Genomic DNA, 13,545 nt, shown 5'->3' with positions numbered 1-13,545 from the left:
TTTGTATTGATGAAACACAAGAAACCAGCAAACTTAACGCTACAAGCCTAGCTTTGATAGTGAAAACAGCTGCATGCCACTGGGAAGTTTGTAGAGAATCAAATCCAGTAGTTCCTTTTCCTGCATTTTCCCGAAGGCTGTGCATGCTTATTTAATCAAAGCACAGTGTACTTCTAGAATATATAATTAGGGGAGTTAAGAGGTCACACAGTTCAGATTGTTTTAAATGATAATTTGAGTAAGGAAAAGTAATCAGACGAGAACAGTAATATGCACCAGTCCTATTTTAAGATAAGGATGCTTATAAGAATTACAGTTAGATAAATTTTTACAGTTCTGTACATTTCTACAGATTTTGGGCTGCATTTTATAAACCTTTTAGAGTTAGGTATGTATTTAGTATGTGTGTATTTTGAGAAATTATATACAGATTCAGAGAGATGTACCAGATTTACAGATTTATGTCATGTTAGATCAGTTGAACTAGATGAAAACTTTCTGGTCATTTTAGTCATCAGATCTACATAACAGTTTCTTTTTCTGATATCTGATAGAAATTAACTTCAGTGGTTTTTTATTAAGTTTATGGGTGATTTTCAGGTTTAAAATGGCAATTATATTTTAATTCTTCAACAGGTATGAGAAGTCTCCAGTCTGTACAGAACATACGACCTCCTTTCAACAGAGCCATGTCTTTAGATAGCCCCATATCAGTGGGGGCAAGTGCACCAGTAAGAGGTGTGAATGCATTCTCCATGTTGCAGAAGCAAAACATGATGGGTGGTAGTCCACGAATTACGGAGAACCAGGAAAATTTTGGCATTAATATGGGTTTGTTGATTTCCAAACAAGCAGCTTTTAATTGTATTTGAATTTTGTTTTTTCTTAAAACAGAAATGTTGATGGACTAGCTATTATGAATATAAGAACAGATAGAATTGTATTATGCTATCTTATTCTGGTTGAGATTCTGAGATTTTAGCTCAAATAAATTTATTGTTGTTTTATTGGGTTGTCTGAAAGCAGTCATCAAACAAATCAAAATTGAAAAAAAGTGATTTGAAGTGGGTTATCTAATTGTCATTTGTTAAAAGCATGGCTTAGTGCAGTGCTTGAACTGACAGATTATAATTATATGGTTCCAGAGCTTCTGGAGGTCATTGTACCAAAAGGCTGGAGTGCAGGCCCGAGAAACAAGGAGCTCTGTGATGCTTTAAAAACTAATAACTTCCTTTTCATATGAGCGTTCATGGACTATAGCCCACTTCATTAGATGAATGGAATATTAAACAGACTTAGACAATACATCTGATTGAGGATTGTATTGTATATGAGATAATGAGAATTAAATAGGAAAATATAAGTTTGTAACCAGAAGCTTGAACTTTCTGCCCAGAAGAGAATGGACCTGCTGTAGACCAGCTGAAGCACCTCTACAGCCATTCTATTCCTATTGTGGATCAGAGAGGGATCAGAGAAGCATCTGGGTATGTCCATGTGGTAGTCACACCTCTAATAATTACATCAGCCATTGCGACCTCCAGAGGGTCCCAGTGGATCCTAGCTGATGATGTAATTTGCCTGTGTCTACAGGAACATAGCCAGATGCTTCTGCAATCCCTGTCACTGCTCTCTACCAGGCCTACAGTAAGTCTGGGGACTGGTAAATGGCTCAGTATAGCAGTAGTTATGCATGTTGTACTACTATGCTACACTAAGCTATGCAAGATTGTATCTGAAGTAAACTGAAATTAGGCAAACTAATTTATACTTATATTTAACAGGTTATGAAAAAATATGGCTGCAAAAAAGGGCCCCACGTGTGTTTACGAATTAGTGGTTGAAAACTATCTCCAGTCTCCACACATATTATTCGGTAGAAGGATGAGAACCTCTGATATTTATATGCGGCTTATATTTTTGGGACCAGATCTGTCATTATTTTGACGAGGAAACAAGAAGGCCTGCCATTAAAATTGCACAGTATTCAGTACTTTTTTTGTAAGAGAAGTAATTATTTTAAATGTGTTTTTTTTCCAAGGAGGACCTAGCAGAAATATGCCTATGAATCAGCATTCAGCGAGTGAGTGGAATGTACAAAACTCAAAAGTGAGCAGGATGGAACCTACAAGTGCTGGTTCAATGGCAAGACCAGGAACAGAATGCAGTCTTTCCCTTTCGAGATCTTCAGTTGGTGGGTCCATGCCTGGCTTGCCCATGAGATCCAATAGTATGCCTGGAACCAGATCCATGCTCCAACAACAGATGATTCATATGAGTGAGTTTTTCTAACAGTTATTTATTGAAACCTTCAGTTTGCTGCATTATAGCTACTGCAGATGGCACAAATATCTCAAGCACCTTTTTATATATATATCTGTTTCAAGACTGTATGTATAGCAAAGTCTACCATATTTTTGAACAACTGGTAAGCCAGTATAGGTAGATAGACGTTGGAGGACTGAGAAAACCTGTAATTAATATCTAATGGAGCTTTGAATGTACTTTGCCGCTTTTTCTTTTTGTTAATATCCTAGTTCTCCGGAAAATATGTTGTCACCATGATCTGTCTCATACAGTATTCAGTATAAAGAAATATGTTTATAAATAGTTTGTAAACTATAAAATGCTACATGAATTGTAAGTAATTGTTTATTAATACATGTAAGACAACATACTGAGTATTACACTAATTACAGTTCAAAGCCTGGTCCTTTTGCAAAAGAAATGGATCTGTGGATCTAAAGATGAAACTACTAAATGTTGGTAAATCATCATAGATAAATGATCTGTGCAAATCTACAGCACTAAATAATAATAATAATAATAATAATAATAATAATAATAATAATAGACCGCAAGCTCCTCTCTGCCCTATTGTGTCACAGTCTTGGGGGGAAAGTTGAGATACAAATAAAAATAAATAAATAAAATACTGTCCTTGAGTCCATTTGCGGAGAAACCTGGTGCTGCCAGCTTCATAACTGGGCTAGGATGCAGGAAGAAATTTCCATATATTATGAAATGCTCACCTTATACTTTTGCTCACCGTTTGATGATAATACCATTTTTTCCCCTTTTGGGTGGACTTTTAGTAAAGATTATAAAGAGGCTGATTTAATACTAAAATAGTTGTATAGTGGTTTTATTGCCATATTTTGTCAGCTTAAAAATGCCTTCATATGTTGTTGGACTGACTGTGCCAATGATTCAGAAATTTACCCCATGCCAAAATGAAATTGTTTTATAGGACCAAATGAGATGAATATTGGTATGGGCGGAAATCCTTATGCACATCCAGGACCATCTAATCAACCAAATGCGTGGCCTGACAGCATGCTCTCTGTTGAGCAAGGTCCACGAGGTTCACAAAACAGGTAATAGATGATTCAGAATATGGAATGCTAGTCAACTGACGCCCTGTTTTTTTGTTTGTTTTGTTTTGTTTTTGTTTTGTTTTTTGCCATGATCATTGTCATAATATTCTAATCATGTCAGAAGAACACTTCTGTAAACAAACTTATTCAAAAGTGCTGAAGATGGCCAAAGCTATAGATTATATTATAATTCATTAAAGTTTTCCTAGTAACTTATTACTAAATATCTCCACTTCTGGAAGAACAGAATGCTGAGAAGCTTGTTTGTTTGTTTGTTTGTTTGTTTGTTTTTAACTCCTGGCATAATATCATAGTCATGGCAATAATAACTTACTTTAGTAAATACATATTATGCCAGATTGTTTTTCAGACATAGTGTGGAACTCTGGCTTAAAGGAACCAGGATTTCCATGCTGGAAGATGAGAGGAGAGGAATAACCCAATAATTGGCCTGATGTTTACATCTAGCTTAGAATAATAGAGTTGGAAGAGGCTTCATGGGCCATAAGACCAACTCTCTACTTGGTACAGGATCTCTAGCAAAAGTATCCCCAGCAGGTAGCTGTACCAGCCTCTTTCTGAAGGGCACCTCACCACCTCTCTAGGCAATTGGTTCCATTGCCAAACCGCTCTCACTGTCAACAAGTTCCTTCCAATATTAAAGCAAATCTATCTTCCTGTTAATTCAGACAATTACGCCTGTACCTATCCTTTGCAGAAGCAGAGAACAGGCCTCTGTTCTCTCTGACAGACCTTGAGGTATTTAAAGAATGCAAACATGTCACACCCGGGTCTTCTCTTTACCAAGCTGAGCAAGCCCAGTTCTTTCAACCTTCCCTCATATAAATAATAATAATAATAAAGCTTTATTTCTATACTGCTTTTCCAATGATCAAAGCGGTGTACAACGGAGTGTTAATACATACAGATAAAGATAAAAACCACAATTCTCAAAATACATAAAAACATACAGCCAAGAGTCTTTTCAGTCGATGATATGCAAATCTATTAAAAATAATTTCTACAAAAGGTCAGGCGGATATGCCAGTCGGAATAAATGTGTCTTCAGAGCCTTTTTAAAAGCATCCAAAGTGGAGCAGGCTCGGATTTCCTCAGGAAGATTATTCCAGAGTGTAGGTGCTGTTGATATGAATGACTTTTTATGAGTTGTTATCAGTCTCACTTTCGGACATTCTAATAAGAATTTCACTGATGTTCTGAGAGTGCGGGGCGGATTATGTGGGAGAAGGCGCTCCTTCAAGTAGCTCGGGCCCAAGCCATGTAGGGCTTTATAGGTAATAACCAACACTTTGTATTGGGCCCGGAAGCTAATGGGCAGCCAGTGAAGGGATTTTAATACCAGAGTTATATGGTCTGCCCTAGATGTTCCAGTGACCAATCTGGCTGCCGCATTTTGTACTAACTGAAGCTTCCGAACTTGGTACAAAGGTAGCCCCATGTAGAGCGCGTTACAGAAATCTAATCGAGAGGTTACCAGTGCATGTACAACCATTTCAAGGTCCTTTTGGTCCAAACGGGCGCAGCTGGCGTATCAGCCGAAGCTGGTACCAAGCACTCTTGGCCATCGCATCCACCTGGGATGACAGTTGTAAAGATGGATCCAAGAGTACTCCCAGACTGCGCACTTTGTCCTTTAGGGGGAGGCTAACCCCGTCTAGGACTGGATGACAAATTTCCCTGCCCGGACTTGGGGTACCTATCATGAGTACCTCTATTTTCTCTGGATTCAGCCTGAGTCTGTTTTCCCTCATCCAGCCCACTACTGACTCCAGGCAGGCATCCAGAGGAGAGATGCCATCCTTAGTCACACTGTATCAGTCGGAGACATGGAGAGATAGATCTGGGTGTCATCAGCGTACTGATAACACCGAGCCCCATGTCTCCGGATGATCTCTCCCAGCGGCTTCATGTAGATGTTAAACAGCATAGGGGATAAAATGGCGCCCTGTGGGACGCCCGATTTTAGCTCCCTTTTACGGGAGCAGCAATCCCCCAGCTTCACCATCTGGGACCTTCCTGAGAGATAGGATCGGAACCACTGGAGCGCAGTGCCTCCGATACCCAATTCCCCCAGGCGTCCCAGAAGGATACCATGGTCGATGGTATCGAAAGCCGCCGAGATGTCCAAGAGCACCAACAAGGTAACATCTCCCCCGTCGATGCTCAGGCGAAGATCATCGACTAAGGCGACCATGGCAGTCTCAACTCCGTATGCCGCCCTGAAGCCAGTTTGAAATGGGGCTAGATAATCGGTTTCCTCCAAGACAGCTTGGAGTTGGGAGGCGACTGCCCTCTCAATCACCTTGCCCAAAAATGGTAGGAGAGAAACTGGTCTATAATTGTTTCTCAACAAGGGATCAAGGGAGGGTTTTTTCAAGATTGGTCTTACTATTGCCTGCTTCAAGGCCGTTGGAAATATACCCTCCCGAAGAGATGCATTAATAATAAGATGTAGCGGTGTTTTCATTGCATCTCCTCCCTGAACAACCAACCAAGAAGGGCAAGGGTCGAGAGCACACGTCATCCTCCTTACACTTCCAAGGAGCTTGTCCATGTCATCGGTACTTACAGACTCAAACTGATCCAGAATAACCTTGTTTCCAGAGTCACTGGATACCTCCCTTATTGATTCTGTCGAAAAACTGGCCTCGAGATCAGCCCTTACCTGAGGGATTTTATCGGCGAAGAAGTCGTTGAAAGCGTCACAGCAGGCTGTACAGTGCGCCCGTGCCATACGCGGCCTTGAGCATACGCGCTCAAGCCACAGGGCGCGTGCAGGGCGAAAGGGACAGCGCGTCCCATTCAATTGAATGGGTGGAAGGGGCAGCGCGTCCCATTCAATTGAATGGGCGCTTGCACCTCACGCGCTCCCATGCCGCCACGCCACCGTGCACGAGCCCCATTGTTTCCAATGGGGCTTGAGCATAGGCGGAATTCGCCTTACGCGGCGGGATCTGGAACGGATCCCCCACGTAAGGCGAGGACGGACTGTAGTTGGTTCTAACAAAGGGCTCAGGGTGGTCGGTACTTGAGTTAATTCCCTGACCACCCTGAACAGCTCTGCTTGACGAGACTCCGCCGACGCAATCCGTGCAGCATTGAATGAATTCTTTGCTGCACTGATTGCCACTCCGTAGGAACGTAACATGTTCTCATGGAGTGTCTTGTCAGATATGTGCTGATGTTTCCGCCAGTAACGCTCTAGTCGTTGCACAGCCCGCTTCATCTGGCGTAGGTCTTTTGTATACCAGGGTCTTCTCTTCGAAGCAGGCTGGCAAGGACACTCGGGAGCGATACGGTAAAGTTCTTATTCCAATTATTAACCAGGGATTCAACAGAGTCGCCATTGTTCCCAAACATAATTCCCTCTAGGGCATCTTGGAACCTTTTGGGTTCCATCAGCCTTCGAGGGTGGACCATTCTAATAGGTCCTCCACCCCCGAGGGGTTTTTGGATAGTGGCATTCAGTCCAACCTTGACCAGAAAATGGTCCTTCCATGACAGGGAAGAGATATCAGTTATCTCAGCCCACGGATAATCCCAGTCCGTATTGAAAACCACATCGAGAGTATTACCAGCACAATGTGTTGGACCCTGGACCAATTGGGACAGGCCCATGGCTGTCATGGAATCCATGAACTGCCAAGCTGCACCTGTCAGATCTGATAAGCCGGCCTCGAAGGGGATGTTGAGGTCACCCAGGACAAGGAGCCTGGGAGACTCCAACACCAGCTCCGAGATCAGCTGTGTCAGCTCAGTCAGGGAGTCTGTTAGGTTACGGGGTGGACAGTAGACCAACAGAATCCCCAAGCTGTCCTTGGCCTTTAGGGTCAGGTAAATACACTCGATGTGTCTCAGTTTCGGAACCGGGTTCCTGGTCAAGGTGATGTTACTCTTATGGACAACAGCCACTCCTCCCCCTCGCCCACTTTCCCTGACCTGCTCCTTCACTACATACCCAGCTGGGAGAGTTTTTACCCAGGTCACACTACTATCTTACCCCAGCCAGGTCTCTGTAATACATGCTAGGTCAGCATTCGTTTCTTCTATTAGATTGTACAGAATGTGTGACTTATTCTTCACCGACCTAGCGTTACATAGGAGCAAGGAGAGGGTCTGTGGTATGTTTGGGACAATCCTCGGCTCTTTCAGGTTAACAGGGTGATTGGAAGGCAGGATGGATATTAAGCATCGATGTCGCCTTCCTCTATGTTTTGTTTTTCATATCTCTTTATTATCCTTGTTGCTGGTCTCTGAACCCTCTCCAACTTGGTGGTTGTTTTTGTGCGCTTTCAGGTTATTTCCAACTCACAGTGATCTTCAGGTGTACCTATGAGGCTTTCTTGGCTAGATGTGTTCTGGAGGGGGGGGGGGCTGCCTTGGGAGGCTGGGAGAGTGTGATTTGCCTAAGGTCACCCTAGGTTTTTATGGCTGATGATTTGAACTTTAGTCTCCAGCATCATAGTCTAGTCTAGTTCTAATCACTGCACTATACTGGTTCTCGTGCACTTCATAAAATGAGATGCCTAGAACTGAACACAGTATTCCAGATGCGGCCTGACAAGCACCAAATATAGTGGGATTATTACTTCCCTTTACTTAGAAACTGCTCCTGTTAATTATTCTAAAAAACAAAGAACTCATTTTCCTCCTTTGCTGCAGCATCACACTTATATTCAGTTTATGATCAACAATAATCTTGAGGTCCCCTTCACATATAGCCTAAGGGGGATACATGAGCCATATATCCCCCTTGATATACTGATCTATTTGATTTTTGTGACATAACTGTAGAGTAGAATAGGGTTTACGATACCAGGGGTGTTTTATCTGAACTGGTCCAGTATCTAAAATTTCCAAATGCTGATGGGAGACAATGGAGTGATCATTGTGTCATTCCCTGTTTATGAGGTTTTCAGTTGGCTGAGCAAACATTGGATTAAATTAAGCATTTATTCTGATCTGGATTAGCAAATTTTTTCATCATATTTCTAATGTCTTTAATATGTTATGTGCTGATGTTATTATGGGGTATCATTAGAATGGCTGCTAAATTTTGTAATAGTTTTGTTGCAGAAGATGTTGCTTTCCTTTTCTTGTACCCTGCTTACATGTCAAGTGAAACTTTTGCAGTTCTATACAATGGAAAATATATTTCCTTTGAAAAGCCTTCATGCCACTGAACAATGGAATCTCTGAAAATGTATGTAAATGTCAATGAGTATGAGTATTCTTAATAATTGCAGTATCTTGACTTTCCTAGGCAAGTAGTTAGAAATTCCTTGGATGACCTCTTATATACTTCTCCAACTGTTGATGGCCAAAGTGATGAAACAGCTCTTTTAGATCAACTACACACATTGCTGAGTAGTACAGATGTCACTAGCCTTGAAGAAATTGATAGAGCCTTAGGAATTCCTGATCTTGTAAATCAAGTAAGTTACAAGTTCTTTCAAGGTGCTTATTGTTCAGTTGGTAAAACAATTTAAAATATTTTAGGAAAAATTGACTGCAGTCCTTCCACCAGAATTTTGTAAATATTTTTTCTTCTCTGTGAGAATTGATTTTATATATGACAGGATTCTGCAACTTTAAACCCAAACTGAATATGCCTGTCATCTATGCAATGGCCTACAACTTTCTTGAAGGTCTAGTTAGCCAGTAAAAGCAGGTACTGATCAAAATGTGGTCACTTAATGTTGTTTGCTGGATTAGCCCTTAGATAAATAATGTTGCAGTGCCATTTTATAGTGAAGACAAATGTGGCTTGTCTCTTCATCTTTTTTTTTTATATAAAAAAATCTACAAATCTGACCCTAAAAATTGGCTGACATGTGATGAATTTTGTTGTTTTGGATGGAATGCTATAGTAAAATATTTTGACCTCATGTTTATGTCGAGGGCAGGTTTTGGCGCCAGAATTAAGGATTTTGATATGACCTGTGGATAAGTTGAGGGTAAAACCTAGGGCAGTGGTGGCGAACCTATGGCATGCGTGCCAGAGGTGGCACTCAGAGCCCTCTCTGTGGGCACACGCTCTGTCACTCCAGCACAGAGTTTGCCAGAGTTTGTTACTAGAAAGCCAGAGGAATGTGGCACTTTGTGATAAGTAAGTGGGTTTTGGGTTGCAATTTGGGCACTCGGTCTGTAAAAGGTTCACCATCACTGACCTAGGGGCATGTAGCAAAGGATGTGAAGAACGAAGCAAAGGAAAATGATGCCAAAAAACTTAAAATTTCTGGCAGGCATAACTGTTGTGCTCACCCTAAAGACTGTGGAAACTACAGTGAATGTGGCTGTGCAATGTGTGGGAGAGGTGAACAGGGATAGGTAGGGCTAAGAAAATGCACACATGTCAAAAAGAATGTAAAGGAAAAGTAAAGAAAATGGTGACTACATTAATAGTGATTATACCCTTTAATTTGAATATGGTACCTTTGCTTGATTTTAACCCAGAAAAGCTGACACATATATCTTATTCAAATCTTTTAAAGCTGGATTCCTCTTGGTATTACTTTGAGGGGAAGTGCCAAAGAGCTGCCACTGCTGCCATTTTCCTGCCCAGGCATTCAAAAAGGCCAGAACCGGTTCTATGGCAGAGAGAGTAGAGGGGGGTTGGTTCTTCTTTTAGCTACTCCTAGGATGAACTAAGCTCTCACCTTTTGCCACTCAAAGAATGGGATGATTCCTTTTTAAAAATAAGAATTAAAGTACAGTACTTACATTGGCCCCATGGATAAGTCAACACATATTTTTGAAGTTTTTGACTAAAATTTCTACATTTATACATGAGTATATGCAGTAACTCAAGAAGTTCAAGATTTGCACTTTGCGGAATCTGTTTAATTATATATTTACTACCAGAGATTCTGTTTCTAAAGAGGGTATTTGATATGTTCTATAGTAGTTTTCTGATGGGCAGAAAAGCATGTAATAAATAATTTTATTAAATAATTTTTTTAAATTCACAGAACAGTTATTGCATACCTTGACAATTTTCACAGGCTTATGGGGGAATCTTTCAAGTATTCACAGGCTGCCAAAAACTACAATAGTTGCCAATAGTTGTTGATAATCAGTACTCCCCAGTATCTCATCTGTCCATGTACTGTACTGTATTTTGTGGATCTTGCTCTCCTTCAAAATCTCACCAGTAAAACCTGAAAACTGAAAAATGCCCTAGATTTTAAAATAATATGAAGTTCTTCTGTTTACCTAGTTATATAACAAAAGGTGATACTAGATTATTGCAGTATATAAAGCATATTTTCAAGTTCTTTATTCTTTTAAAGGGGCAAGCATTAGAACCCAAACAAGAACCATTTCATGGGCAAGAGTCTACAGTAATGATTGAGCAGAAGCCTGCAATGTATGGTCAGCCCTACCAGGGGCAGGGAGCAGCAATACCAGGAGGTTTTAGTAGCATGCAGGGTCAACAGGCAGCTTTTAACTCTGTGATGAACCAGATGAACCAACAGAGCAATTTTCCAATGCAAAATATGCACCCCAGGGCAAATGTAATGAGGCCAAGAACCAACACACCAAAGCAACTCCGCATGCAGCTCCAACAGAGGCTTCAAGGGCAGCAGGTAATCTGTCGTATCTTTTTTTCCAGCAGTTTTCTAAGGCGGGGAGCTTTTTTTTCTTAGCAAAGAATAAGACACGTTTAAGATATTGCTTAAAATTAACACGTGTTCACTTAACCTGATATTCTGGATAAACTATGATTTAATTCCACATTATTACTTACTTACTTTTCAATAATACTGTCAGACATGCTTTGATTGTGTATTCCTGCATGGCTGCAGGGTTGGACTGGATGGCCCTTGTGGTCTCTTCCAGCTATATGATTCTAAGATTATTTCATCACTGGAACTTATATACTTTTCCCCCCTAATAATTCTATTAAGTAATCAAGGTGAAAATGAATGTTTATGTTTAAATGGTTTTAATGAGATCCATTGAAGAAGATGTTGTTGTTTTTCATTCAGTGATACTGCTTGATCTTGAATTAGTTTCACATAAATCTCTTTGATGTATTTCTTATCAGTTCTGTTAATTATTACATCCTACTTTTCAAGTTCTTAAATCAAACACGTCAAACACTTGACATGAAAATGGAGAATCCCAATCCTGGTAATGCATCAGTGATGAGACCAGTTATGCCTCCACAGATGGGATCACAAGTGAGTCACACTGCAATCTTTGCCAGTCTCTTCATCAGAGCAATTAATATTTTATATTTTTTCTACTTCCAGTACTTCTCTTAGGTTTGCCCTTTCCTATGTGTCCCCCATCTTTCTCCATTAACCATATGGTATATCCCTGCCCTTATTTTCTCCTTTTTCTGTCCTCAACCCATGCCTGAATAGGAGTTACAGTAACATATATCATTAGCTACAATGTTTTTTGATAGATAGGCATTAGATCATATCTGCAGTCATAGAAGAGTATTCCCAAGATCAGCCAGGAGTTTGGGATGCTAAGGAGCATCGGTCAAGCATGCCTGGATTCAGGGTCTGCTTATCATTTAGGAGCAGAGTTCAACCAGCCATATCTCTTTTGGGCATGCTCCATTCCATGCCCGGGTTTTCTGTTGTTTTTCCCTCCCCATCAATCAATTTGGCATTCTGTGGCCAATGAATATAGTCAATTCTTGTTGATCTTTTTTCACACATCCTTGTGAAAGATGTTTTTGTATTATTGCAAATTTTGCCTTCCCTTAAACCAGGGCTGGGCAATGCAGATTTTTCGGTGGCGAGGGGAATATTGTTGGGGGTGGGATAGAGTAGGAGACTCGTGAGGGTTGCAAAAAGGCTTTGGCCAGTTGCATGTGACCTGTGGTCCACACAATTCTCAGACTGCAGGAAGGAGCCATTCAGGAAAGGTTTAACTGCAATCAACAAATCAAAATCAGCTTTAATTACAAAAAATATGAATTCAGAGGAAGAAAAAGATTCAAAAATTAACAGGGATTGAGGTAAAAAAAAGATATTTAGGTATTAATGTTTCAAAAAGATCAACAGAATTATTTGAAAATAATTACACTAAAACTTGGAAAGAAATTCATAAAGATCTATTAAAATGGAACAATCGAAAACTTTCTCTTTTAGGTAGAATCTCAGTCATCAAAATGGCAATCTTACCTAAAATGCTATATTTATTTCAAATGCTACCCATCATTATTAATAAAAAAACTTTTATAATGTGGAATAAAGAAATCTTGAAATTTATTTGGCAAGGAAAAAAACCTAGGAGAAAATTTAAAACTTTCCAAGATGGAAAAAAATAGAGGAGGTCCAGCGCTACCAGATTTTAACTAATATTATGAAGCATGCGGACTTGAATGGATTACGGATTGGATAAAATTAGAAGACAAAAGATTACTAGAATTAGAAGGGGATGGGACTAAATCTGGATTCCATTCCTATCTTATATATGGAAAAGAAAAAAAACTGATCAAATTGTTAACAATCATTGTATAAGGAGAGCCCCGTTAAAAATTTGGGGAAAATATAAGAATAGAATAATAAATAAAATTCCCATGTGGTTTTCAACACAAGAAGCACTTTTTAAAAATGAAATTGCCAGGGAGCAAAAATGGTGTCTATACAAGGATTTACTAGTGAAAGAATCAGGAGAATTTAAAATAGCTAAATTAGAAAATCTAGAAACTAAAGGTTTTAAGTTGGGATGCTTCAATATAGGCAACTTTATGAGAGGTTTAAATTAGATATTAAAAATCAAGAAACAAATGAAAATAAAACTGAATTAGAAGAAATTTTACAAGGGAAAAAGAAAAATATGATTGGTACTATTTATGGGAAATTGCGGGAGTACCAGATGGAAGAAGAAGTGGTGAAAGAAAACATGATTAAATGGGCTATAGATATCATACACACTATAAAACGAGAACAATGGGAAAGAATTTGGAACAAAAATCTGAAATATACAGCATCTCAAAATTTAAAGGAAAATTGGTACAAATTATTCTATAGATGGCATATGTCCCCTGATAAAATAGCTAGAATATATAAAAATGCTCCTAATAATTGTTGGAAATGTAAGGAATCACTGGGAACCTTCTTCCACTGTAGGTGGGATTGTAAAGCAGCAAAGAATTATTGGACTATGATAACAAAATTAT

The 13,545-nt window shown here is 39.7% G+C and overlaps 1 protein-coding gene across 7 annotated transcripts in view; it reads left to right on the top strand.

Annotated features, from left to right (window-relative positions):
* NCOA3 (nuclear receptor coactivator 3) overlaps positions 1–13,545 on the top strand; it is a 1,019,275-nt gene that overhangs the window by 988,422 nt on the left and 17,308 nt on the right. For 6 of the 7 annotated variants that reach the window (XM_042465907.1, XM_042465905.1, XM_042465903.1 and 3 more), the window contains 6 exons: positions 637–831; positions 2,042–2,278; positions 3,251–3,377; positions 8,662–8,833; positions 10,691–10,987; positions 11,480–11,584. In XM_042465907.1, coding sequence (XP_042321841.1) covers positions 637–831; positions 2,042–2,278; positions 3,251–3,377; positions 8,662–8,833; positions 10,691–10,987; positions 11,480–11,584 — 1,133 coding nt within the window. The remainder of the gene's footprint in view (positions 1–636; positions 832–2,041; positions 2,279–3,250; positions 3,378–8,661; positions 8,834–10,690; positions 10,988–11,479; positions 11,585–13,545) is intronic. The other variant, XM_042465909.1, reaches the window with a different exon arrangement.

Source organism: Sceloporus undulatus, chromosome 4, assembly GCF_019175285.1.
Source record: "Sceloporus undulatus isolate JIND9_A2432 ecotype Alabama chromosome 4, SceUnd_v1.1, whole genome shotgun sequence".
Taxonomy (NCBI): domain Eukaryota; kingdom Metazoa; phylum Chordata; class Lepidosauria; order Squamata; family Phrynosomatidae; genus Sceloporus; species Sceloporus undulatus.
The sequence above is the reverse complement of the archived record's forward strand: the minus strand, read 5'-3'. Positions and strand labels throughout refer to the sequence as shown.